Source organism: Onthophagus taurus, chromosome 1 (genome assembly GCF_036711975.1).
Source record: "Onthophagus taurus isolate NC chromosome 1, IU_Otau_3.0, whole genome shotgun sequence".
Classification (NCBI taxonomy): domain Eukaryota; kingdom Metazoa; phylum Arthropoda; class Insecta; order Coleoptera; family Scarabaeidae; genus Onthophagus; species Onthophagus taurus.
Window position 1 is genome coordinate 26,190,434 of NC_091966.1, and position 23,632 is coordinate 26,214,065.

General features: G+C 34.2%; 5 protein-coding genes across 7 annotated transcripts in view; 1 reads left to right on the forward strand and 4 right to left on the reverse strand.

Moving 5' to 3' along the window:
• Window positions 1–8,254, reverse strand: part of LOC111415975 (chromosome transmission fidelity protein 8 homolog) — a 13,732-nt gene extending 5,478 nt beyond the window's left edge. Inside the window, exon 1 of the mRNA XM_023047888.2 lies at window positions 8,145–8,254. Coding sequence (XP_022903656.2) covers window positions 8,145–8,164 — 20 coding nt within the window. The 5' untranslated portion in view covers window positions 8,165–8,254. The remainder of the gene's footprint in view (window positions 1–8,144) is intronic.
• LOC111415971 (ATP-dependent DNA helicase hay) lies at window positions 5,424–8,053 on the reverse strand. The gene is made up of 2 exons (XM_023047884.2): window positions 5,754–8,053; window positions 5,424–5,701 (listed from the first exon to the last, which is right to left on the reverse strand). Exons 1-2 carry the CDS (start codon window positions 7,911–7,913, stop codon window positions 5,495–5,497), a joined length of 2,367 nt encoding a protein of 788 aa, XP_022903652.2. The 5' UTR covers window positions 7,914–8,053; the 3' UTR covers window positions 5,424–5,494.
• A 307-nt stretch (window positions 8,255–8,561) lies between the features above and the next one.
• On the forward strand, window positions 8,562–9,386 carry LOC111415958 (Evr1_Alr domain-containing protein Alr). Of its 2 annotated transcripts, none has more exons than XM_023047865.2 (3): window positions 8,562–8,829; window positions 8,907–9,121; window positions 9,171–9,386. In XM_023047865.2, the coding sequence occupies exons 1-3, from the start codon at window positions 8,704–8,706 to the stop codon at window positions 9,331–9,333; spliced, it is 504 nt and encodes a 167-aa protein (XP_022903633.1). In that variant the 5' UTR covers window positions 8,562–8,703; the 3' UTR covers window positions 9,334–9,386. The 2 variants fall into 2 exon arrangements, with proteins under 2 accessions (XP_022903633.1, XP_022903634.1); XM_023047866.2 differs by having other exon boundaries at window positions 8,563–8,802.
• The window catches only part of LOC111415957 (serine-enriched protein), a 33,583-nt gene continuing 19,081 nt past the window's right edge, over window positions 9,131–23,632 (reverse strand). For both annotated transcript variants that reach the window (XM_023047864.2, XM_023047863.2), the window contains exons 5-7: window positions 20,347–20,480; window positions 19,622–20,289; window positions 9,131–9,619 (exon numbers count right to left, since the gene is read on the reverse strand). In XM_023047864.2, the coding sequence (XP_022903632.2) occupies window positions 9,400–9,619; window positions 19,622–20,289; window positions 20,347–20,480 (1,022 nt within the window). In that variant the 3' untranslated portion in view covers window positions 9,131–9,399. The remainder of the gene's footprint in view (window positions 9,620–19,621; window positions 20,290–20,346; window positions 20,481–23,632) is intronic.
• Window positions 20,560–21,036, reverse strand: LOC111415959 (Small ribonucleoprotein particle protein SmE). The gene has a single exon (XM_023047867.2). The coding sequence runs from the start codon at window positions 20,940–20,942 to the stop codon at window positions 20,667–20,669; it is 276 nt and encodes a 91-aa protein (XP_022903635.1). The 5' UTR covers window positions 20,943–21,036; the 3' UTR covers window positions 20,560–20,666.

The following is a 23,632-nucleotide window of genomic DNA, read 5'->3' on the forward strand; positions in this document are numbered from 1 at the left end:
CTATTAATCAACAACAAGTATAAACTTTATAATAAATGTTCTAATATTTCCCCACCCACTTCAATACATTTATTAACCCTTCTACTAAAACGTTCTTTACATATTAAAATGTTTTCTTGGCTACTATTTCTGCCTGCATTTCTTATCCGCTCTTTCATGTTTTCTAGCGTAGTCGATACTTCGCGATAAACATTATCCTTAAGGACGCCCCACAGAAAAAAATCAAGAGGTGTTAAGTCAGGTGATCTGGCAGGCCAGGAAATTGGACCTCCCCTTCCAATCCATCGCCCAGCATAATCCCGATCAAAAGCTTCACGTGCAATATGAAAAATGTGCTGGACACCCACCATTTTACAGCCACATATTTTGTCTTTCTTTCCTGCTCAAATCTTCAAGTAATGTTGGTAAGACGTCATCTAAAAAATTTCGGTACTTCTCCCCATTCAGCATACCATCAATAAAGTATGAACCGATCAATTTATCAGCAATTATACCACACCAAACATTAATAGACTCATCCGAGAATAACACGTTACCAAAGAAATTGACGTCCAACCGCATTCGTTCTTGTGCCTATTGACAAAATATTAATCGGTTTTCAATATCACCTCCATAAAGCAGTTGATGCAATGAAATGTGGTATGGGTGATACTTGTTGCACTTCTCGAAGGCGTATTTAGATCAGGAAAACGTTCTCGATACAAAGCTATACTATCAGCAACTTTTCTGCCACTTTCTCCATAAATAAAAATCATTTCGACTTTTTCTGCCACACTTAGAGAGTATAAGTTAGTTATAACACTTTGCCTTAATGTAAAACGATGGAATGAATTCAGAATTTGTTGCCAAGCATTTTTTATGCAAATTTAAGTTTTACCTGTTATATTTGAAAACAATTCAACCAATTAAGTTTCTAAAAGCGATTTTCTTTCTCGATTTCTTTTTTTCTTTGTCTTCTTTTAGACCTCTTTCCAAAGGTATTTCCAACGAGCCAGGTCACCCGATGTACCTCTTCTGGATTTTTTTTTGTTGAGCATTCTTAAATAGTATTCTCAGAATTAAGAACTAAAGACAATGTATCGAAGCGGGTAGGAAAATGTTTAAAAATTTATAAATCTTATTTGTTCTTGCTTGATTATAAACGTTAGTAATTGTTTCTGAAGAAATTTCAATTTTTTCAAAACATGTTTTGCCGTTGTAATGGCAAAACCCAAAGAAATTGTATTACTAGAAGCACATATAAACACCAAGAGTTGAAGCCAGCGTTCGATGTGTTTTGTTTACGTTTTCACTCAGTTCAGAACGGAACGCGCTCAGATCGGATCGTCCGGCCGACGATCACCGAGTATTTCCGAACAGGCCAATCTTTTTATGGTTTCTTTGAAAATAAATTTAACTGATTAATGTTTATCCATGTTTGTCGAACCCTAATAAATGAATAATTCTCTCCTAAGTAAACAAGGTTTGTGTGCGTATTTGTGTTTTGGCTTTGACGAAGTTAACATTTTAGTATTACCATATTTTTCAGATTATAAAACGCACCTTTTCACATAGAAAAATGGACTCAATTTTGGGTGCGTTTTATGGTCCGAAGGTACCATTAAAATATTTTTTTCAATAAATTGTCTCTAAATTTGAGGTGCGTCTTATAGTCCGAAAAATACGGTATATTTTGAAATTGAAACACTGGACATTATAGACGTTGCGAACTTAGAGAGAGAACTACTATTTTCTAAAAACTGATATTACTTGCCAATTTTGTTTAAATATGGTAGAAGGAAGTAGTGATATTTCAATGCTATATAGCAGGGGTGGCCCAAGGTTTATATATTAAAGGTTGTCTAAGTTCCTATGCTGCAATACTTTGATTTTAGTTTGTGGGCGAGGGGCAAGAGCAGGAGTGTTTCGTGATGTAAGCGATCACGGATTGCGCACGCAACCTCATGGCCATATGGTGCTCCATGTATTTGTTTAATTTGAATTGCTTGGCGGTATTATTTTCCACATGTGACGTATGGTTGCGTACGAACCTAGACAACCTTTTATATATAAACCTTGGGGTTGGCCAAGCTCCTTGATAGTCCGAGCCATTTTTCAAAATTCGAAATTTTTCGCGAGCCGCAATTAAATATTAAAAAGGTCTGCAAAAAAGGTATTAAAAACAATTTTTTTAGAGAAATTATATTGTATATACTAAAAAAAAAAAAGAACCCCGAGTACATTTATCGAAAGCCACAAATAATCATTCAAAGAGCCGCAGTTTGCCCACCGTTGCTATATAGGTATAAAAGACATATGGGGTTTTGACTAAAGCTTCTGAGTTTGTAGTCAAACTTTACTTAATTAGTGAAAAAATTATTAGAAACTATTAACGACAAAATGTATTATTCAGTAACAAGAACATATTTTTAAAGTTAACTAATTCCATTTTATTAAATTTACCTCAAAATATTTATGATCTTTTTGGAGATCATGTAGGATGATGTTATTGATGGACATGAAATACAATGTATAAAGTTAATAATAACAAAATTTATTAACGTAAAGTTATTTAATGAAAGCAAGTTAATAAATCAAGAATCTAGGCTTTAACATATGTTAAACAAATAAATAGTATTTTCAAATCAATGAGAGTTTTTAAAATTTATATTTATAAGTTAAGTTTTAAGTTTTTTGTTATGTAATAAAAATTTTGAAACAAAATATCAATGTTATTTGCAAATACAATATTTTTACTGCATTATTTACCATGAAAGTACTGTAAAATTCTAATTGTATCATCTTTAATTTACTTGTAAGAAATAAACCGTTCACAATTTATACAGTTACAATAATTAATTACAAAAGAACTCAAAGTTTACATTCCTTAATAAACATTTCAATCAATATAGCGTATAAACTGCACATCAAATTTTGAAAACCCTGCTCAATAAAAAAAAATAATGATAATATACATTTCTTCATGTACGCCACTGTGTAAGTCTGATTTTGCCGAAACTATACACGCCACTGTCAGTGGGACCAAAACAAACACTTGAACGTTGGCTTCAATTCATATACGGGCGGGGATAGGCAATGCTGCTTCTAGTTATACAATTTCTTTGGCAAAACCATAGTAAATTTTTTTTTAATTACTTTACTTTTATCCACAGATTCAGATTTTACAATCAAATATATAGGCTGCGATTTAAAAAATTGGTCGTGACCTTCATATAACCTTGTCTAACCTAAATAAAGTCAAGGTCAAAAATGTTATCGTCATATGGTTTCCCCCTGCGCACAGAACAACTTGTATTCAATCTCGAAAACGGTTCATTTTACATAAAAATGAACCGTTTTCGAGATAATCGTTTGTCTCACGTTAAATGGACCACCTGTATAAATATATCTCTGTGTGGGTGGGACACAGATATTAGTTTTTAATACATAATGTATAATACAAATATTGTATTTTTGTTTGCTGATCGAATAGTAGGATGATTATTCATTTGTTGATTTATTATTTTTCTTGTTAGTTCTGCATTTTGCTGTATTTTTAAGATGATATGATTTTGCAAAATTAATGTCCGTGTAACCAGAAAAACCTTTTTTCTCTAGTTTAAACGCGAAACACATCTAGAACAATATGAATCAGCAAAGTTTGAGTTATTTTAGATCGTTCTATGTATTTCAATTCTTATTGGGTAATTTAAAAAAACTGACGCAAGTATTACTTACTGAAACTTCCAAAAACTTTAATTCTTAAAGAGTAAAGTGTCCTTTATAGAATTGTTGTAGTGAAAATAACAGATGTTCCAGATTGCTTTAGGTATAATAAGTATATACAGGGTGTTTCGGTGACTCGGGGAACAAATTTAACCACATATACTAGAGTGAAAATGATAACGATTCATGTAAAAAAAATTACAATACTATACAGGTGTTCCTAAAGTTTGTTTGATCACAACTTTTTTATTCCATCATAACCCTACATTTATTTTTGCAATTTCTAATAGTAAATTTAGTTTAGAAACTTTTATTACTCTTAGATAATATTGATAAAAATCACCGTTTTTGTGTTAAATGCAAAAATGTTGGGTTCCGATTTCAATAATTGCACTAAAAAAAAAGAAATCTAAGTTTTTGAACATTTCCTTTAGTATTTTTTATTACTTGTCTTGTAATTTTATGTACCTTTTTTATTATTCCTGTTAGTGTTGTCGTTTCTTGTTTATTTTTTGTTGATTGTTAATTTATTGTTTTTGCATTCTTCTATTAAACCAACTAAAACAAATTAAAAATGTGATTTAGCTAAATCTACGCTTGGACATGTTGCATACATATTAGTTATGACAGCGCAGTTCGATTTGCACTTGTCATTGCCAATTCAGATTGTTTATTTATTTTTTTTTTTTTTAGTGTTATTGTATTCTGAACCTAACATTTTTGCATTTAATCCGAAAACTGTGGTTTTTATCAATATTCTCTAAGAATGATAAAAGTTTTCAAACTAAATTTACTATTAGAAACTGCAAAAATAAATGTAGGGTTTTGATAGAATAAAAAAGTTCTGATCAAACAAACTTTAGGAACAGCCTGTATAGCATTGTTCCCGCGTACCGATCCAACTCAAAAATTGCCTGGTGATTTTACGTGATATTAGTTTACACTATACCAAATTTCAACGCTTTACCATAAATATTGTTTAAGATATTTAGAAAAATGTGTTAAAATTTCCTAACTTTGATGGCCTGTATCTTTACAATTTGAGGACTTTTACTAATTTTTTTTTACATGAATCGTTATCATTTTCACTGTAGTATATGTGGTTACATTTGTTCCCCAAGTCACCGAAACACCCTGTATTTGTAATATGGAATTGAAAATAGAAAAACTATGGTCACAGCAATCAACTTAGATTTTTTGGCAGCCAACCTATTTTTAGTTATAACTTCGTAATGATGTATCCCATAATTTTGATTTTCTAGAACAATAACTAGAACAACCCAAAACAACAAAGAAAACCTGATTTTTCCAAAAATGGGGGGCTAGTCAAAAAAACCGTTTATTCGGTTTTTCTCGCCGAGTTTTTATTTTTTCTATTTGCCGCTTTATAACAATGTAGAACAACTCTAGAACAATAAAAAATTTAAAAATCAAAAAATTGGGGGCTAACTACTCATACTCAATAGTGAGTGGCAACGCAAGAGACTTTTTTTTACCTAGAATCGAAGGGATATCATCATCTCCTACGGTTTTTTAAGCTTAATAGGTTTTTGGGGCCTATTCCACCTTGATCATTCCAAATACTATAGACATAAAAAGCACAAATCATTACAATCGCCAGCAAGAGTAGGATAAATAGGGCTAGGAGTAACAAATACAGAAGAAAAGGATTTTTCTTAATTATATTATGAAAACTAAATAATCTAAATATTTAAAAGTATTTTTAAGAAAATTTATTACTGAAACTTAATACAAAATAATAATATTACTGAACAAAAAAATCTTATAACTAAGTATATCTGAATTTCTTAAATAACGGATGTTTATTAGCTGTTGAAGAAGCAGCGCTTTTCTTATACTCATAATAAACGGCGTCATCGGCTCCAGACATCGACCCCATGTGTCCAATACGACGATTTCCGCCTGCTCCACTTCTAGAAACGCCTTCACCAGGAATACGTTCATCTTCACAATCAATATCACTAGCAGCTAAAACCTAAAGGAAACGTTTACTCCAAAAAAAATAATATCAAAAAAATTATTATTACTTGTTGTAGCAACTGGCCTTGTTCATCTCGAGTTTTGTACATTAAATCTGGTTCTTCATTCATTCCAGCTAATTTGGTAATAACTTTATAACTATAACCTTGATTAACCAAAAATCTTTGTCTTCTTTTTGAATAATTCATTTCCATAGTATCTTGAGAAACTAATGTGTAAAAGAACGCATTGTATTCTTCGGCTATGGCACCTTTTTTAGCTCTTAAAATACGACCTAATCTTTGAGCTTCTTGTCTTCTTGATCCACCATGAGATGAGATTTGAATGAGAACGTTAGCTTCAGGCAAATCAAAAGATGTATCCGCGACTTTACTTACAAAAATTGTGTTAACTTTCGGATTGAATTTAAAGTTTTGTAAGATTTGAATTCGCTCTCCTTGAGATGTCGGCCCGTAAATATACGGTTTATTCATTTTAATTGCGTAATGTTTTAAAGCGAAAACATTATCGGAGAAAACGATAGTTTTATCACCTCTTCTTTCGTGGTATCTTATTAAATATTGAGTCGCTCGAAATTTATTTGGATTCATTACGAATAATAAGAGGCGTTTACTTGATTTACAAGTTAAATACTCTCTGTAAAATTCTGGTGTCATTGGACACCAAACTTCCGCGCATTGTACTCGGGCAATAAAACCTCTTTTTTGTAGTTCCAACCAGTTGGCTTCATAGAGTTTTGGGCCAATTAAAAAATTTAAATCTGCGATTTTGTCATCTTCACGCAATAATGTAGCTGTTAATCCTAATTTACAATGAGATTGTACAATTGTTAAAACTCTTCGAAACATTTTTGCTGGAATTGTGTGGACTTCATCTAAAACCATGATTCCCCATTCTTGATCTTGTAACCATTTCATGGTTTGTTCGGCTTCCCATGATCTTTTTTGGGTATGTGTTATCATTGAATAGGTTGTGACTAAAATTCCACATCCCATTGGTTTATCTTTTGCTTCTGATGTAAATCTGCATATCATGGAGTCATCAGCTGTTGACCACATTTTAAATTGTTGTTTCCATTGCTCAACAGAAACTCCAGAGTTGCATAAGACTAAGGCCCTTTTTCTTACTGTACAACAAGCTGTGACTCCAACTAATGATTTTCCCGCGCCGCACGGAAGTACAATAACTCCTGATCTTGCTCTTCCATTGCCAAACATTTTTCGTAAACTTTTTTCTTGGTAAGGTCTCAACACAGCTGATGGTTTTAAATCGATGTTAATGTCAGGGTTGTTTGTGTCGTTTCGAAAATCGTATTCGGCTAATAATGGGTATTCTAATTCAATGCATCTTTTTTGGATAACCTCAATTTTTTCTTGGTTAACTTCAAAAGAAACTGTTTTTAAAGCAGATTCGTCTTCATCTTCTTCATTATCCATTTTATCATAAAAATTTGTGATATCATCAGGAACAACAGTTCCACCTTCTCCTGTTTCAGTTGATGATGTCCCAGGTTTTCCAAAATTAGGAACATTCTTTTTATCTTGAACTTGGGTGATAAACTCTTCATCTCCTTCAAGCTCAACATCTCGTTTCTTCCTGCATTCTTGAATAACTGGATCTTTAAGCAGTTTTTGTAACACTTCTGGAAAAGGGCTCTCAACAAAGTATCTATTATGCTTCAAAACTAACTTAATCTTTCCATATGATAATGTACATAGTTTAATGAACTCGACAATCCCGTCAGGGACGCTTGTTTTGCTTAATCTTTTTAAGTATTCAATGATATCATGTGTTTGCAACCCCACACTTACAGCAGCATACAGAGAATAGGCTGTTAGTTTATACTCGTGAATAAATTCTGGGCGACAAACTGGTTCGGCTATTGCAATTAAAAAATCGTGCGCATGTTTATAAACTGGGGAAAAAGACTCCAAAAATATATGCCCATTTGGGGCGACCCAAAGAGGCCGAGAGGCGTTATCTGGTTTCAAAGTCATTTGTGAACGATAATCTTTCGCCCCAAATTCATCCTCAAGCGCGGATTGATCGTTATTTTCCGCATTTCTCTCCGCTGCCCCGGGTACATCAGCCCCTTCAGATTCATTTATATCATCTTCTTCATACGTCCAAACTTCATCCTCTTCCTTTTTACGTTTTTTCGACTTACCTTCAGATTTGCCAGAATTATAACGTTTCGGAGGTCCCATTTCAACACTAATCACTCACTACGACTTGTAAACACCAGTTTTGCTATGCTTATAGTTAATTGCAAAGTAGAACACGAAAAGTTTATAACCACATTGATAAAGAGGTGAGCAATTTGACGTTTAATTTTGAGGTTATGATTTGGAAAAAAACCGACTATATTTTTTCGAATATTTTATAAAAAATATGAATCAAAATTACTTTTTAAATAAATAAATTGAAAATGAACTTACATTTTTATAACGAAAACCATTTTTTCTCTCGATAATGTTTCATTTAGCGGGTTATTTTGACATTTAAAACATATTTAAGGTTATGTGTTATGAGTAAAGTTTCAATAAATAAATCATTATTTAATTAATCATTATTAAATCATACTTATATTATAGTTTACAACAAATAAGGCGTGTGTTATAAATCAATTTGATATTAAAAACGCAGTTTTGCAGACGGTTTGAAGAAATTAAAATTTTAAGGTTGGTATCAGCACAATTTTAAAAATAATTTCATATTTTATATTAAATTAAAGAAATAATTTTAATTTATTTAATGATTATTAAATATTATTAAAATAATTAGTTTAAAAGACATAGAAACGAGAAATTTTGTTACAATCGACGTTTTTAAAAATTTGATGTTTAAATGTCAGATTGTGGGGGTTAAGGTTGGCATCGCCATTAATGACAAATTTAGGTTAACCGAAAAATTTTCACAATTCCACTCAAAATAAAAATGCGTTTAAAATGTACCGATTAGTTTCGAAAAGTTCACATTTGAATAGTGTTGTGTACAATGTCCCCGCGCGTGAGTCACTTAGATAATGAACAGTGCAGACAGTGCACGAGTTTCTCGGATTACATCAAGAAAAACCGAAAGAAAATCAACGAAGAGGTAAACGAAAATGACGAGGAAATGTGTGTATGTTCTTTGCACGACCCCAATATTGTTGCCACTTTTCGATTTTTAATTTCCGTTTATTCTCCTTTTCTCTTTAGATGCCAGAAGATGCTCCAGGTGCACAACATCGAAGAGAAGATTGTCCGCTAGATAAAGATGAGTTGGGAAATAAAACTTGGGGGCTGTTACACACAATGGCCGCGACTTATCCTGAAAAACCTTCTCCTGAACAACGGCATGATATGAGTACTTTTTTTTCAGTGTTTTCAAAATTTTATCCTTGTACACATTGTGCTCAAGATTTAAGAAAAGAGTAAGTTAATTTATTTTGATAATATTTTTATTTAAAAAATTAATTTTAGCTTAAAAGATTGTCCACCAAAAACCGAATCACAAGAAGCACTGAGTCAATGGCTTTGTAAATTACATAATAAAGTAAATGCAAAAGTAGGAAAACCACTATTTGACTGTAGCAAGGTTAACGAACGGTGGAGGGACGGTTGGTCAGACGGGTCATGTGATTAAGATTTTGTTGGTCTTAGTTTTAGTAGACAAAATAAATGTATATATCAACTGTTTTCCTGCCTAATCTTATTGATATCTTTCATTTTTCAAATGTTTAATTCCTGTTGTACTAGTAATTGTAAACACTTCATAATCTGCCACTGCAAAATGATATTCACCCATTAAAACTGCTGGTGAAGCTGCATCCCCATCATAAGTGTGTGGTAAATTTGAGTAACTTTCAATATTTGTGTTACAATTACTTGAGATAAATAAATCTGCTCCTGCACCAAAAACTGGACCAGATCTAGAATAAATAATAATGTTTGCTATAATATTGTAATAAATTTTAATAAATGTTATTACTATAAATACGAAATGAATAAGAGTTTGGTTGAAGATGAGTTAGTGTACACATGTTTTCAATTCTCTCTTAAAAACTAGTCTTAGTGGTTGGATACTTGAAGCACTCAATTAACTACTTTTGAGAGGAACAAAATAATGAAAAATAATTCTATAAAATAAAACCATTACAATCCAACCAATACCAGAAAAACATTTACACATTAAGCTTTACAAATACGAAAAAAAACAAGGATCAAAACCAATTAAATAACACAACATAACTTACAAAACATTCAAGCAAAATGAGTGCACTATGCACCAGTTGCCCTTATCTTTGGTAAATCTACAGAAAAGAAAAAAAATATAGGATAAAAGAAATTATTAAAAATATGCAACAAGCTAACAAAAAATGGAAATTATAAGACAAAATGAACAGAAAAGATTATAAAAATAGACAATTAACAGATTTAGCTGGAATTAAATGAATTACAGGTTCTTTTTTAATTATTGGTAGAAAAGGCATCAGGCATGAATGCAGTCTTTCCCCAATACTGTTTAGATAGTACGAGGCGTGTCCAGAAAATAAGTACCGTTTTCATCCACTGTTTTGCACGAGATTGTCACAAAACGAAGCGACTTTAAAGTGCTTTGACATTTCTTACTTGATACAATGGTGAAGGAGATGAAACTTGGGTTTCAAAGTGATACTGCTGCTTCGGTCATACAATACGAAAGGACGGCATGTAAATACACATGGTACAGTGGAAAGTTGACGACAAACAAGACAGTATAAGATCTATTGTAACTTAGGCCCTCCAAAAGTTTAGGGCAAATGCAGGTCCTTTATGAACCTTAGTATTGCCCTAAGGTCTTGTTCCTTTATGTCGGTAGGTGTCAGGCGAACTTTACCGAAAATTTTGTGTCTTAGGCGGCACATTCACACAGTATATGTTTAGTTGTCTCTGACTCGTCGTTGCAAAGTCGACAAGTTTGATCCTCAGCTTGTCCAATACGGAAAAGGTGGTATTTTAGTGGCGCATGGCCGCTCAGGAAATCTGAAAGCGACCTTAGATCCCCTTTGCTGAGGTATAAAATCTTTTTAGTATTGTTTTGCGACGGAGTTATCATACTCTTCGCCTGTCTGTGACCTGGAAGTTCTTTCCAACGTAAGGCTACCTTTCAAGCGTCCCTACTATTAATTACCTGCTTTTTTGTAGTCCAAAGCCGGGTTGGGGTCCAATGTAGGGCGTTCTCGCTGCCTCTTTGATCAGCTTGTCCGCCGTTTCATTGCCCTCAATGTCTTTGTGACCTGGAACCCATCATAGAGTATCATCATTACCCGTAGCGAGTTCTCTCAGGTTACTGGTACAATCTGATCAGTGCGGAGTCACACGTGTAGGCCTGAATTGCCTTTAGGGCGGCTCGACTGTCCGTGAAAATGTTTATCGATGCACCTTTCTTTCCATTTTCTAGGTTCAAAGCGGCGCAGAAGTTTATAGCAAGAACTTCTGCTTGAAAAATGGTTATGTCTGAGCTGAGGAGCAATTTAATGCGGCTATTTGGTCCACTAGTGCCCATACCTACCCCGAATCCAACTGTCTTTGAAGCATCGGTGTATCAGGCAAGGGCTTCTCTTTTAACTTGAGGCTCACCCTTCGCCCAATCATCCCTGCTTCTAAATATGACCTTATACGGCTGATCGAAAATATATTCTGTCGGTATAAGGTCCGTTTTTATTTCAATCAAGTGGTTTAGGCATGGGTCCTTGAGGATTTCCTTACCGCTGCCTTCTTTTGCATGTCATTGTACCCGTTATATTAAGACATGCTAACTGCTGGATTTGTGCCAGCTGTTGTTGTGCTGTTCTGTGTTTTGTTTTTGGCCACCAAACAAGTGAGGCATAGGCCACCATGGGTCTGATTATTGCTACGTGGGCCCAGTGAGCCCTTCGTGGTTTAAGACCCCAGTTCTTTCCAAGTAGCCTGCGGTACCTTTTTCCTTACCTTGACTAAGTGGGAGTTCCAGTTTAGTTTACTGTCTAGTAATAACCCGTAGGTATTTGTCTTCGCTTTTTGAGGTTAATAGTTCTGCCTTCAATGATGGGTGCTCTCAATTGTAGCTTCCTTCTCCGAGTGAAAGGGAGTATTTCGACTTTGTTTAGATTAATGCTGAGTCCATTGCTTCTGCACCAAGTGCTAGTTGGGTTATGATAGTCGAATTACATTCCATGGATGATAAAGTTCATTTTTTTAATGAAAATGTATTAACGCTTTTGGACCTATATGAACCTTTCAAAACTGTAAGAATTACAAAACCTAGTGCTCCTTGGTTATCCAATGAGCTTAGAGTAGCCATGCGAACCCGAGATAAATTGTTTCAGACCTTTAAACGCTTGCGAAGATCCTTACATTGGCAGCAGTATAAGTTAGCGCGTAATATGGTTACTAATATGTTTCGTAATTGTAAAAAAGATTATTTACAAATCTGCCGTAAAATTGTGCCCTGGATTGGTGAGGAGGATGTTTTGCGTGCTCTTAATGAAATAGATGCGAAGACTGGAGCTGGTCCGGATAAACTGCCGGGTTGTTTTATTAAAAACTGTGCTACCGGTTTAGCAAAGCCCCTATTTCTTATATTCTCCTTGTCCTTACGCTCCGGTGCATTCCCCAGTGAATGGCGGAGAGCATTTGTATTCCCTGTATTCAAGTCTGGTGACCGGTGCGACGTATCCCAGTATCGCCCTATTTCATGTTTGTCTTTACTTCAAAAATTTTTGAAAAAATTTACCCTAAATTATTATATATTCTGATGCCCTTCATGATCGTTGAGCAGCATGGCTTTCTGCCTGGTAGATCGGTCGAGACCAATTTAATAACCTATACCAATTTTATTCATCGTGCTTTCGACCGATCTTGCCAGGTGGACGCTATCTACACCGATTTTAGTAAGGCCTTCGATAAAATCGATCACAACATCTTAATAAGAAAGTTGTCGCTGCTTGACATTCCTCCGGGTCTTTTAGCGTGGTTGGGTTCCTACGTCAGTGACCGTTACCAGGCGATTCGAATTGGCAATTGTGTGTCTGCTTATCAACGGGTCACTTCGGGGGTTCCCCAGGGAAGCCACGTCGGCCCCATTCTTTTCTTGGCATACATTAATGTTGTTCTGGCATGTTTCGAACACTCTAAAGTCCTGCTTTATGCTGACGATTGCAAATTTTTTTTGGATTTATCATCTAACTCCGACTGTATTAAACTTCAGGTAGATCTGGACCGGTTCCACAAATATTGCGCTGATAACAACCTCTTCCTAAGCTACGATAAATGTTATAAAATTACTTTCACTCGCAATCGCTACACTCTGAATTTTCCCTACAGGCTGGGTGGTGCGGACATTTAATCGGTTGATCGTATTAGCGATCTGGAAGTTACTCTTGATAACAAATTATCATTTAATTTACATGTGGAATCCGTTATTTCCAAAGCTCTGAAGAGGTTGGGTTTCGTGATTCGAACCTGCCGCCCTTTCACAAATATTAATTGCATCAGATTACTGTATTTAACGAACGTGAACAGTGTACTTAGCTATGCCTCCACCGTCTGGAATCCCCAGTACCACGTTTAGATTAACGGTATCGAATCAGTTCAACGTCGTTTTTTGCGGTACCTATCTTATAAAACAAAATTACCTTATTGCGATTACTTTATGCGGTGCAGGGTGCTGGGTTTTCAGACACTGCAACAGAGGAGGCTGTATTACGATTTACTGATTATTTTTAAACTTTGCAGTGGCCTCATTAATTCGCCTGAATTGGTTGGAGGGTTACGTTTTTACGTTCCTCCCTATCGGACTAGGGGTGGTCCGATGTTTAGTGTTGATCGTTCGAATACAAATGCCTACTTCAATTCACCTCTTCAGAGATTAATGCATTCATTTGACTCTGTGGAAATATTGATATGTTCAACATCTCACTGGCTGCGTTTAGGCGGTTTTTGCGTGGCATGGGCGTTAATGTCTCGGGTCATTAGAATTAATAAGAAGAATCTACAATTAAGTCCGACAATCCGTCATTAATTTGTATAGTGGACGCTTCGCTGGGGGTTAACCCTGTTTGCGTCCCATTTAAATAAAATAAAAAAAAAAAAGGTTTTTGGATATAGGCAGCGTGGCTGGATTTTGGTCTGCGTTGAGAATGACTAGTTTAGTTAAATCCAAACATAGAGCACTATCTAACCATTTTGCGAATGCTTCTGTCATTAATGACTATTTTATTGACCCGATTCAACGGTATCGCAAGGTGGCATTTTCAGAGCTCTGGAGTCAATAAGATCTAATGCAATTGGATCTGATGAAATATCTATTAAGTTGTACCATTTTTATCGCCTTGTATCACTCATATTATTATCTTTTGTATTAAAAACGGCGTTTTCCCTTCTGCATGGAAACTGGTGGTTGTGCTTCCCATACTGAAAGCAGCGAATCCGATTCTCACGTCCGACCTGCGTCCAATAAGTATCCTAACTGTAATGTCAAAGGTTTTAGAAAAAATTGTTAATGTACAGTTCTGTTCAGATATAATGCGAAAAGAGCTGCTCGTAGAGGCATAAAATTGTACTAGAAACGACCTACGTTCACGAGGCATTCAATCCAGGTTTTACCTGCTCTGTAGTGTTGTAAAAGTTCCGAACAGGCAAGCGGGGTGATGTGATTTATAGCCAAGATGACTTAATCACAAAATTAAGAAAATAAATAAATATAAGCAATCCATTTACTTTACACAATTCCTGTAGTAAATGAAAATAATTACTAATAATTACTGTATTACTTTGGTAATACAGTGGAACGATAAGTCGAACCTCATAAGAAATGAAAATTATATATTGATAGTAAGTTTCGAGATATTTGAATTTTACTAATTCACTACACTACATTTCACGGTGGTCGACGTAGCATTAATCTGTTAAGACACAAGCATGGCATGGAATGTTGACATTTACCTAACCGTAATTGATAATTGATAACAATATTAAACTGAAACCATAAAAAAATTACGTAATAAAACAATTTATTGTACGCCAGTTAATAAAACGAAATACAACATTAGAACAGACTTGAACTAAGACCACTTACGACAACTGTTATCAAAACCTACATGTTAATGTTGTGCGAAGTTAAATTAAATTTAAGCTTAATTATGAGCTACTGCAAAAGGTTTTCAACATGACCACCACCAGCATTTATACACGCATTTAACCGTTTGGTTAAGGATTGTCTGACTTTAAAAAATGTAGCAGGATTATTTCGTATTGAATTGGCTGCATCTTGAATTCTATTCCATAACTCGTCTCGTGTATTTATAGTAGGTTCAGCATAGACCATTGATTTCATGTAACCCCACACATAAAAATCAAGTGGATTAAAATCGGGACTGCGAGGTGGCCACTGAAATTCACTACCACGTCCAATCCAACGGTGAGGGAATGTTTCATTCAGATGTTCGCGCACAGCACGTGAAAAATGTGGAGGAGCACCGTCTTGCATGAACCACATATTTCTTCTTAGTTGTAATGGAAGATCTCCCAAGACGTCGACTAAGTCATTATTTAAAAAAATTAAATATGACTCTCCATTTAAATTAGGAGGTAATTCAACTGGGCCCAGTAATGTATTGCCTATTACACCGCACCACACATTTATTTTAAACTCGTGCTGGAAATGTCTATCTTTTTTTAAACGAGGGTTTTCGGTTTCCCAGGCATGACTATTTCGCCAATTAAAAACTCCGCGTCTGGTAAAGGTTGCTTCATCCGTGAAAAGAATGTTATTTAGGAATGTTGGATTATTATTCAATTTTCCTTTTAGCCACTGACAAAATTGAACTCTGATTCGATAATCTGTTGGAAGTAAATTTTGCACAGGTATAAAATGATAGGGATATAAATTTTCCTTGTGTAAAATTCTAGTCACGGATGGTTGGCTTATTCCAGTTGCTGCAGACAATCGACGAGTGCTTATTTCAGAATTTTGCGCAATTCTTACCAAAATTTCATCTTCTTGCTGCGGAGTGATAATCTTAGGACGTCCTGTATGATATTTTGGACGAAATGAACCTGTTTCACCCAATCGATTATAAATATTTTGAAATATCTTCCGGTTTGGCTGCCTTCTGTAAGGGTACATTTCACGTGCGTAAACGCATAACATGTCTCTCATTTCTTCGTTTGAAAAGTGATTATGTCTCGGTATTTTGATTTATGTTAGGACAAGAATGAATCAGTTTACTTAACAATAAAATGTTTTAAACTATTCATTAAACGTAAAAGCTCATTGACGTTTCATAATTCATATGGCGCATGTGGCGACATCTACGAGTTAACTCAAATCCTCTCACACATTATTGTTTACCCTTACAAAAACTATAAGTCAACTATGAGTCATTATGTAGAAAAGTAGCTGATCTATTAACAAAAATCTATTTTATTTTTTTCGCTTTAACATCCTGTATCTCAGTAAGGAGCAGACTAAGACCCATTATTGTTAATGAAAATATTATTATTTTGGCCTCCTGAACGTACATTTACAATTTGGCCCATTACTTATGAATCACCCTGTATATAAACTACACATATATTGAAATATATCGATAACCATTTTAATATAATAAAATCAAAAGTCAATATAATATAATATAGTACTCCTATACAACAAAAAATATAATGTAAATATTATAATAATCTAATTGGGGAGAATTTTATAAGGTCCATTATACCATCAAATATTATCAGTATTTTGTATAATACTTATTATTCTCTATGCAACATTGCAATCTGGTGGACATCGAATTTACTACTTTTTCGCATACATCCTTGTCGTGAAACAATTCCCACACAACTGTAATGTTGCGGCGCAGATTATCCACGTTGCGAATCGGAAAGTTGGCATTTTTATTGAACTGTTTTTCCACCAAAGCCCATAGATTTTCGATTGGGTTAAGATCAGGTGACCGCGCTGGCCAGGGTATTCGCCTAACCTCATTATTGAATGTATTCAATCGAATTAAATCCTTGATAATTGTGGACGTTGTAAATGGATTGGCGGTGACGTATTCAGCAATTCCCCTTCGTTGAGCATTATTAAGAATAAGCCTTCGGCCTGATCTAGATGTCGTAAGGCCAACTTTCCCGTTTTCTTCAAATCTTATTGATAAGCCTACACGTTCGGCAATTTCCCGTTTAGAAGAATAGATCCTTCTTGATGAAGTGCAATAATTGCTCGCCTCGTAGTCAAACCTGACTCTCGTTGACCAGGAGCACGAGGCATGTTGTATTTAAGAAAACGGACAAATTTGAACGGACACGTAATTTTGATATTGATAATTCTATTTAAAATTTGAAGGAAAGTTTCATAAATTAGTATTAAAAGAAAACTATGTGTATTTTAAAGATGGAAATATGGTAAGTTTCATAAAGCTTTATTTATAAGTTTTATATTATATTAATTATATTACTGAGATTTTTATCTGACGTTTTATTTATAGAAATACTCTAAAATCATTTATTAGAGGAACATACAAAAAGTCGTGTATTTGTTGTTCTTAAAAATATCAAAAAAGATTTAAAATAAAATAAAATTAACACATTTAAAAAAAGTGTGATCCATTTTTCGACCCACTTCAAACTGGGATGGTTTTACCTGGGTTAAGGAAGAGGGTAACTTCCTTTAGTCTCAGAAATCGAATTGAATAGAAACAAAAGATATTCCGTCTTCTTCCAGTACCAGCGTCATGTCGGAGCTAACAGCGGACGATTCGCATTAAATCTGAACAGAGCTGTACAGTTGCAACAACACGTCGAAGTAAACATAATCTTACCAAACGTTCAATCAGGTTTTAGGCATGGTCATAGCTGTACTACTGCTTTAGCGTGTGTCATTGATGATATATTAAGCGCGATAGATAGCGGTTATATGACCATTCTTGTCTTGTTGAGTACACAAGGTTTGTGACACGGTAAGTCATAAGCTTTTGCTAACAATTCTTAAATACTACGGTTTGGATGCTTCCGCGATTTCTTTCTGAGAAAGTTACAAGGGCGACAACAGTTTGGTGCCAATAACAAAGATATCCGTCCGAAAAGTACATAGATGGAAATACAAAAGTAAAGTTTGTTGCCAACCGTAGGCTCCTTTTCAGGAGCGTTTTTTTGACAGACGCCGACAGATATTGACGGACGAAAACTCGGAATAAGATAGTCCAAGGTCAGCTCTTTCTGAATATGTAAATCATTTATTGAATTTAGGTCTGGTAACGGCTGCACAAGGCCGTGAAATTTGGTAATCTTGAGGTAAATCGGCGGACGAAAACTCGGTTTAAGATAGAGAAAAGACCAAGCTTTCCAACCGTGTGCTTAGTTTTTCGCTATCTTTCTAGATAACGAAGATATGGGCCCTAGAAGTAGGTGGAAATATAAACGAAGAAGTTTGTTGCTGGGTGGTTTGTTGCTATCGTCTCGCCGGTCTACAAAATTGTGTTATATCAGACCGATGATTGTTTTAGTTTTGTCTGTGTTTTATTTTGTTTTCTCTTTTTCTTTTTTATTATTATTATTATTTTTTTAAAGTTTAAGTATCATTAGTTAGTTAGTTAAGTTTAGATGTGTTTGTGATGATTACTGGAAGATCACGGATCGTCTTCGACGAATTCTGTAAAATAGCTCATTTTGCTTCCCTCAAATTTATATTGTTACAGCTGTATTTGCTATTAGCAATTCGATATTGCAGTTTTTTTTGCGCCTTATTTCTTTATGTAGGTAAGATAAAGGCGCGACGTACTGTCTGGAACATACCATCTGTTCCGATTGGACGGAACCCTCCTCTCCCCGCAGAACTTACTTCTGTTTCTCTTTAATTTGTAATTCCATTAAATCGCTCTTAAAAAATTAGGGAGCCCTAATTTTGAAAAACTGATAACGGAATCCGAGAACCGACATTATTTGACATATTTTGGTAAAAACCGCGTTGAAATCCGCCAGGTCGTTTTCGAAATAACCGCATCCTACTCAACCGCGATTTTCCACGAAATTATAATGGAATATCGAAAAAATAACCAGTTCAAATTTGAAATTTTTTCATCAAATAGTTTTGGATAAAAAAATCGCAAAGTAGACAAAGTTGCTGGCACTCTCAAAAATGGGGTAGTTTTTTCACTTAACTCGCGATAAAAGAAAAACCGCGGACCCGAAAATTTTCAAATTAACATATGATACGCAGAAATGTTCACTGATTACAATAAACTTTACTGCAATTTTTTCCATCGAGCGTTTACGAAGATATCGATCTCTAAAGTAAGGGGTCTTGACTTTTTGCACGGATAGTAGTCGAATTCTTAATTCCTATAACCAAGGCTTCAACCATGTATCTCTCTTTAACGTTTCTTTACGCTCTTTTAGAAAATGCGTACTAACTAACTTAGCGGATGTTTTGTCGATCGCTTTATTGTTGTATTTATTTTAGTTTAGTTACAATTTTTTATATTAATTTTTCGTTTTAATGAGGATGCTTTGTTGGGGACATTCTCCCTGTATGCATCCCGAATATGTAATAAATAAAATAAAATTACATACAGTACATTTCGAATGTAAAGCATACATGCAAAGAAAGCAGCTTTGAAGCTAAGATATGTAACTGATTTTGTCATGATCCGCCAATATTTGATATATTATTATGTAGTTGACTGTGTTTAAGATGTATAAGAAAACCTTTTAGAAACTCACTTTACAATTAGTTATTTATAATTCATGCAACAAAATAAATTATTGAATGGATTAGTAAGAGTAGGAGGGCGTTTTTACATATACTAATAAAATGAATGATTTACTAATTAAAACAATTAAAAAAACTTACTTTCATTTTAATAATTTTTTAATTAGTGTATCATTATCAATTTCAAAATGTTTTCAATACTTACTCTGGATTATAACAAATTGCAAACGTTTTCTTAACTATATGAAATTGTGTGGGTGGCACATTCTGATGATTATAAATTGTAAAAAGAAATGCTTTATCTGAAGCCAAATAATGAGTTTTTCCTTGTGGTCTTTTGAAAGCAACGTCACTAAAACCACCGCAAATTTCGCCTCTTGTACCCAAAACAATAACATATAAAGGTGCAATTCCATCACAATGTCGATGAAAAGCTGTCGCGGAAAATCCATGACTACTGGCTCTATAAAGTAATCTCCAAGATTGCTTTGAATTCCCATACCAAGCATTTAAGATTCTTTGAAAATGGCTCTTATCATGACCTATTATGTGTGAATTTGGAAATAAATGTGGTGAAATTCTTGGTCGCAATCTTTGATCTTCATGTGATTCCAAGTATTTGCTTGGAAGAGCTGCATGTCGATATCTTTCTAAACTTAATTCCATTGGAACCGCGCCGGTTGGTTCAACTTCTTCAGCAAATACTTGACTGTCTATTAATAAAAGTCTTACATGACCAATTACAGTAGCTAAGTGTTGACAAACTCTTGCTCGTTCTTCTTCTGTCCAATGAGCTGTTGGTTGAGTTACACCTGCTTGGTATTTAGCCCAATTTAAAACTGCTCTCCATACATCTTCTTCTTCAAGATATAACTAGCAAAAATTACATATCAATTAATCACAATTACTTAAAAAATAAATATAATTTACATAATCAGATGAAATTAATTTAATAACTGCATCTTTTGAAAGTGATAAAAATGAATTTGTTTTTACACATTCTGCTGCATTTTCTCCAATAAAACTAGTACATCGTTCCACAAAAGCCGCCGCTGCTTTCCCACCTAAAAAACATTTGTAAAATCAAAAAGAAGTTTTCAAAAATAATAAGGACAATAATAATTTATTAAAAAAACGACACAATTCTTCAAAATAATGTTTATTCCTATTCATCTTAACATTACAATCCTTAAGAACTAATCTTAATAATACACATCAGAATTTAAACATCATTCTTAATTTTCTAATTCTCATTCCGGGTTAACATTTTGTATCAAAGTAATGTTATCTCCTTTCAGCATAATTCGCCCCAATTGCCTCCTGTGTTTCGTTTTGGTGTAATATTCTTCAGCATCGTCCAAAACTAAGTTCATATACTCATCGAAACCAACGATGTGGCCCTCGATTCGCAGATTAACGTTTTCATATAACCACACTTGAACTCGCGACCGGTTTTGTAAATAACGGAAAATTAGGTTAATGGGTTGTACCATTACCTTTTGAACTTTTTGTGGTTTAAAAGCCATCGTTTATGTTAATTATTTACTTTAATCGTGAAATAAATAGTGTTGGTGCCAAAACGTTTTAGTGACGCCGAAAAATTTAGGTTAGGTTGTAATTTTGATAGATCAGAAATTTACCGTTTTTTTTATAGATGGCGCTACTACAATTAGGTGAAATTTAACTTTTTATTTAAGTTGTGTCATTAATTTGTGGACATTTTATGGTTGTCTCAATTTATATTAATTTTTCAGATTTTTTGGGAAAAATTGATTTTTGCAAAAACGTTTTTGTAATTATAACACTTCATAAACTTGGACAATTCATTCATAGATGGCTCCACAATAATCGCGGGAAATTTTAAAAATAAACATTCTCTGATTTTAATATCAGTGATATCATATCACTGTGGAACATTTTCGGGGTCATTTTCTGGGGGGTGAGAAATTCCAAGTCAGGATGAAAGTACTTGGCGAGTATAGTAAACCATCCAAAGGGTTTGGCGTTCTCAGCCCAAAATTTTTTTTTACGACTTTTTATATTTCTTTCCTTATCTTGATGTTTGTTTGCTTAGTTTTTCAGTTATAACTCAATAATCATTGATGATTTCTCATTTCATTCTTCAGCAAAGACTAAGGCTTAAATAAATAATTTTCATTAATTTCTATAATAATATCTATGTAAAAAATTAAGTTGTACTAATTTTATCGACTGAAATCTTCAAAAAATTCTCAAATTTCGAAAAAAAACTTGTCTTTGAAAAATAACGTCTTTACTCGAGAGTCCTACGAATTGTAACTATAAAAGAGTATTCTAATATAAGTGTTATATAGTAATACTATTGTAGAGAGAGACTGTTTTCCTCTGTATCTGCGATTTGTTTTTTTATTAAAAAGAGTTTGAAAAAAGATATCATAGATATTACCTAATGTCAAATGGCATAGCAACTTGATGATAGCGTTCGCCTTGTTCATCAGATTCAGTGGCCAATCGTCTGCTGAAGTAGTCCAGATGATGATGTAAATAGTGAATTTTCAAGGACAAGTGACCGCCAATTTTCGAGAACGATGTTAACATCCTTCCGATAGAAACATCGTAGTTGCTAGAATGATGCTTTCCTAACAAGTCTTCTTTAATTGCCTTCCAAGCATCCAATTCAGGGTTAATCAAAATATTGTTGAATGCGTCACTTTTAATAAGCTTTCGTATATCTGGACCATTTAGTACGCCTGATAGAAAAAATGAACAAATTTGATGATTTTACGCGAAAAATGGAAGTGTGTAAGCCAGATATAAATAGCTTTTGCTATTGCTATGTACCAAAACATGAAGAACAGGGAAATTTCAGTGCATATTTTGTTCAAACATACGAGATGTACTTCTATCAAAATGTTATAGTGAACAAAAATTGGGTGCCAAATAGAGTGTGTAAAAGTTGTTACAATAGCCTAATGGATTGGAAAAATAGAAGACGTGAATCTATGCCATTCGGTATTCCAAGTAATCCTGGCGACGGGTATAATCCATTGAATTGCAACGCATGTGCTAATAAAGGAGCCGCATTAAGAAAAACGGAAAGAAAATCGTATAATTACGTTGGTGTTGCAAGTGGCCAAAGACCATTGCCTCATTCGGCCTACATTCCTGTGCCAAAATGTTTCAGTCCAGATGTTCTATCTTCTGTGACTGTTCCGACTTTTACACCAACATATGATTCAAGTGATTATCCCTCATATGATCCCGAACCATCTGTATCCAATCAGCCTATTTTATAAATCAAAATCAGCTTGATTCCATTGTTGCTAAATTGGAATTGACACAGCATAAATCAGAACAGCTGACTTCGTTTTTGAAATCAAACAAATGTTTTGGCACCCGGTACGAAAGTCACAGCTTATCGAAATCGTCAGGCAACACACCAAAGTTTATTTGTTGTGAATAATGAAAAAACTTCTGCATATTGATCAAATGTAGGAAAATTGATGGACGCAATGGAAACAAAATATGAAGCAGATGACTGGAGATTATTTATTGACAGTTCAAAACTCATCTTGAAAGCGGTTTTGCAGCATAAGACCAATGAAAAACCTTCGGTTCCAATCGCGTATAGTACCGAAACGAAAGAAACATATAATGCACTAGAACATATTTTGAAAATGGTTAACTACGCTAAACATATGTGGCGCATATGCTGCGATTTAAAAGTTGTAGCATTGCTTTGCGGTTTTCGAAGCGGCTGTATAAAATATATGTGCTTTTTGTGCGATTGGGATACAAGATTTACCGGAGACCAATATGCATGCCACGGATGGAAACATAAAGAGCACAGTAGGTTAGAAATGGCCACTATTATTCGTGAACCTCTGGTGCCGAAAGCTATTGCTTCACTGAACATTAAACTTGGAATTGTTAAGAATTTTCCAGCGAGAGACCCAGCGAAATTAAAATTAAAGAAGGTAGTTATAATAACATACATTTGTTCAATTTCGTGGAAAATTACACCTTTCCCAAACATATTTCTCATGATTTTCTATTGCAATAAATTCATATCGCTATCAGGCATACTAAATGGTCCAGATATACTAAAGCTTATTAAAAGTTCGACAATATTTTGATAGACGCTGAATTAGATGCTTGGAAGGCAATTAAAGAAGTAATAGAAGACTTGTTGGGAAAGCATCGTTCTAGCAACTACGATGTTTCTGTCGCAAGGATG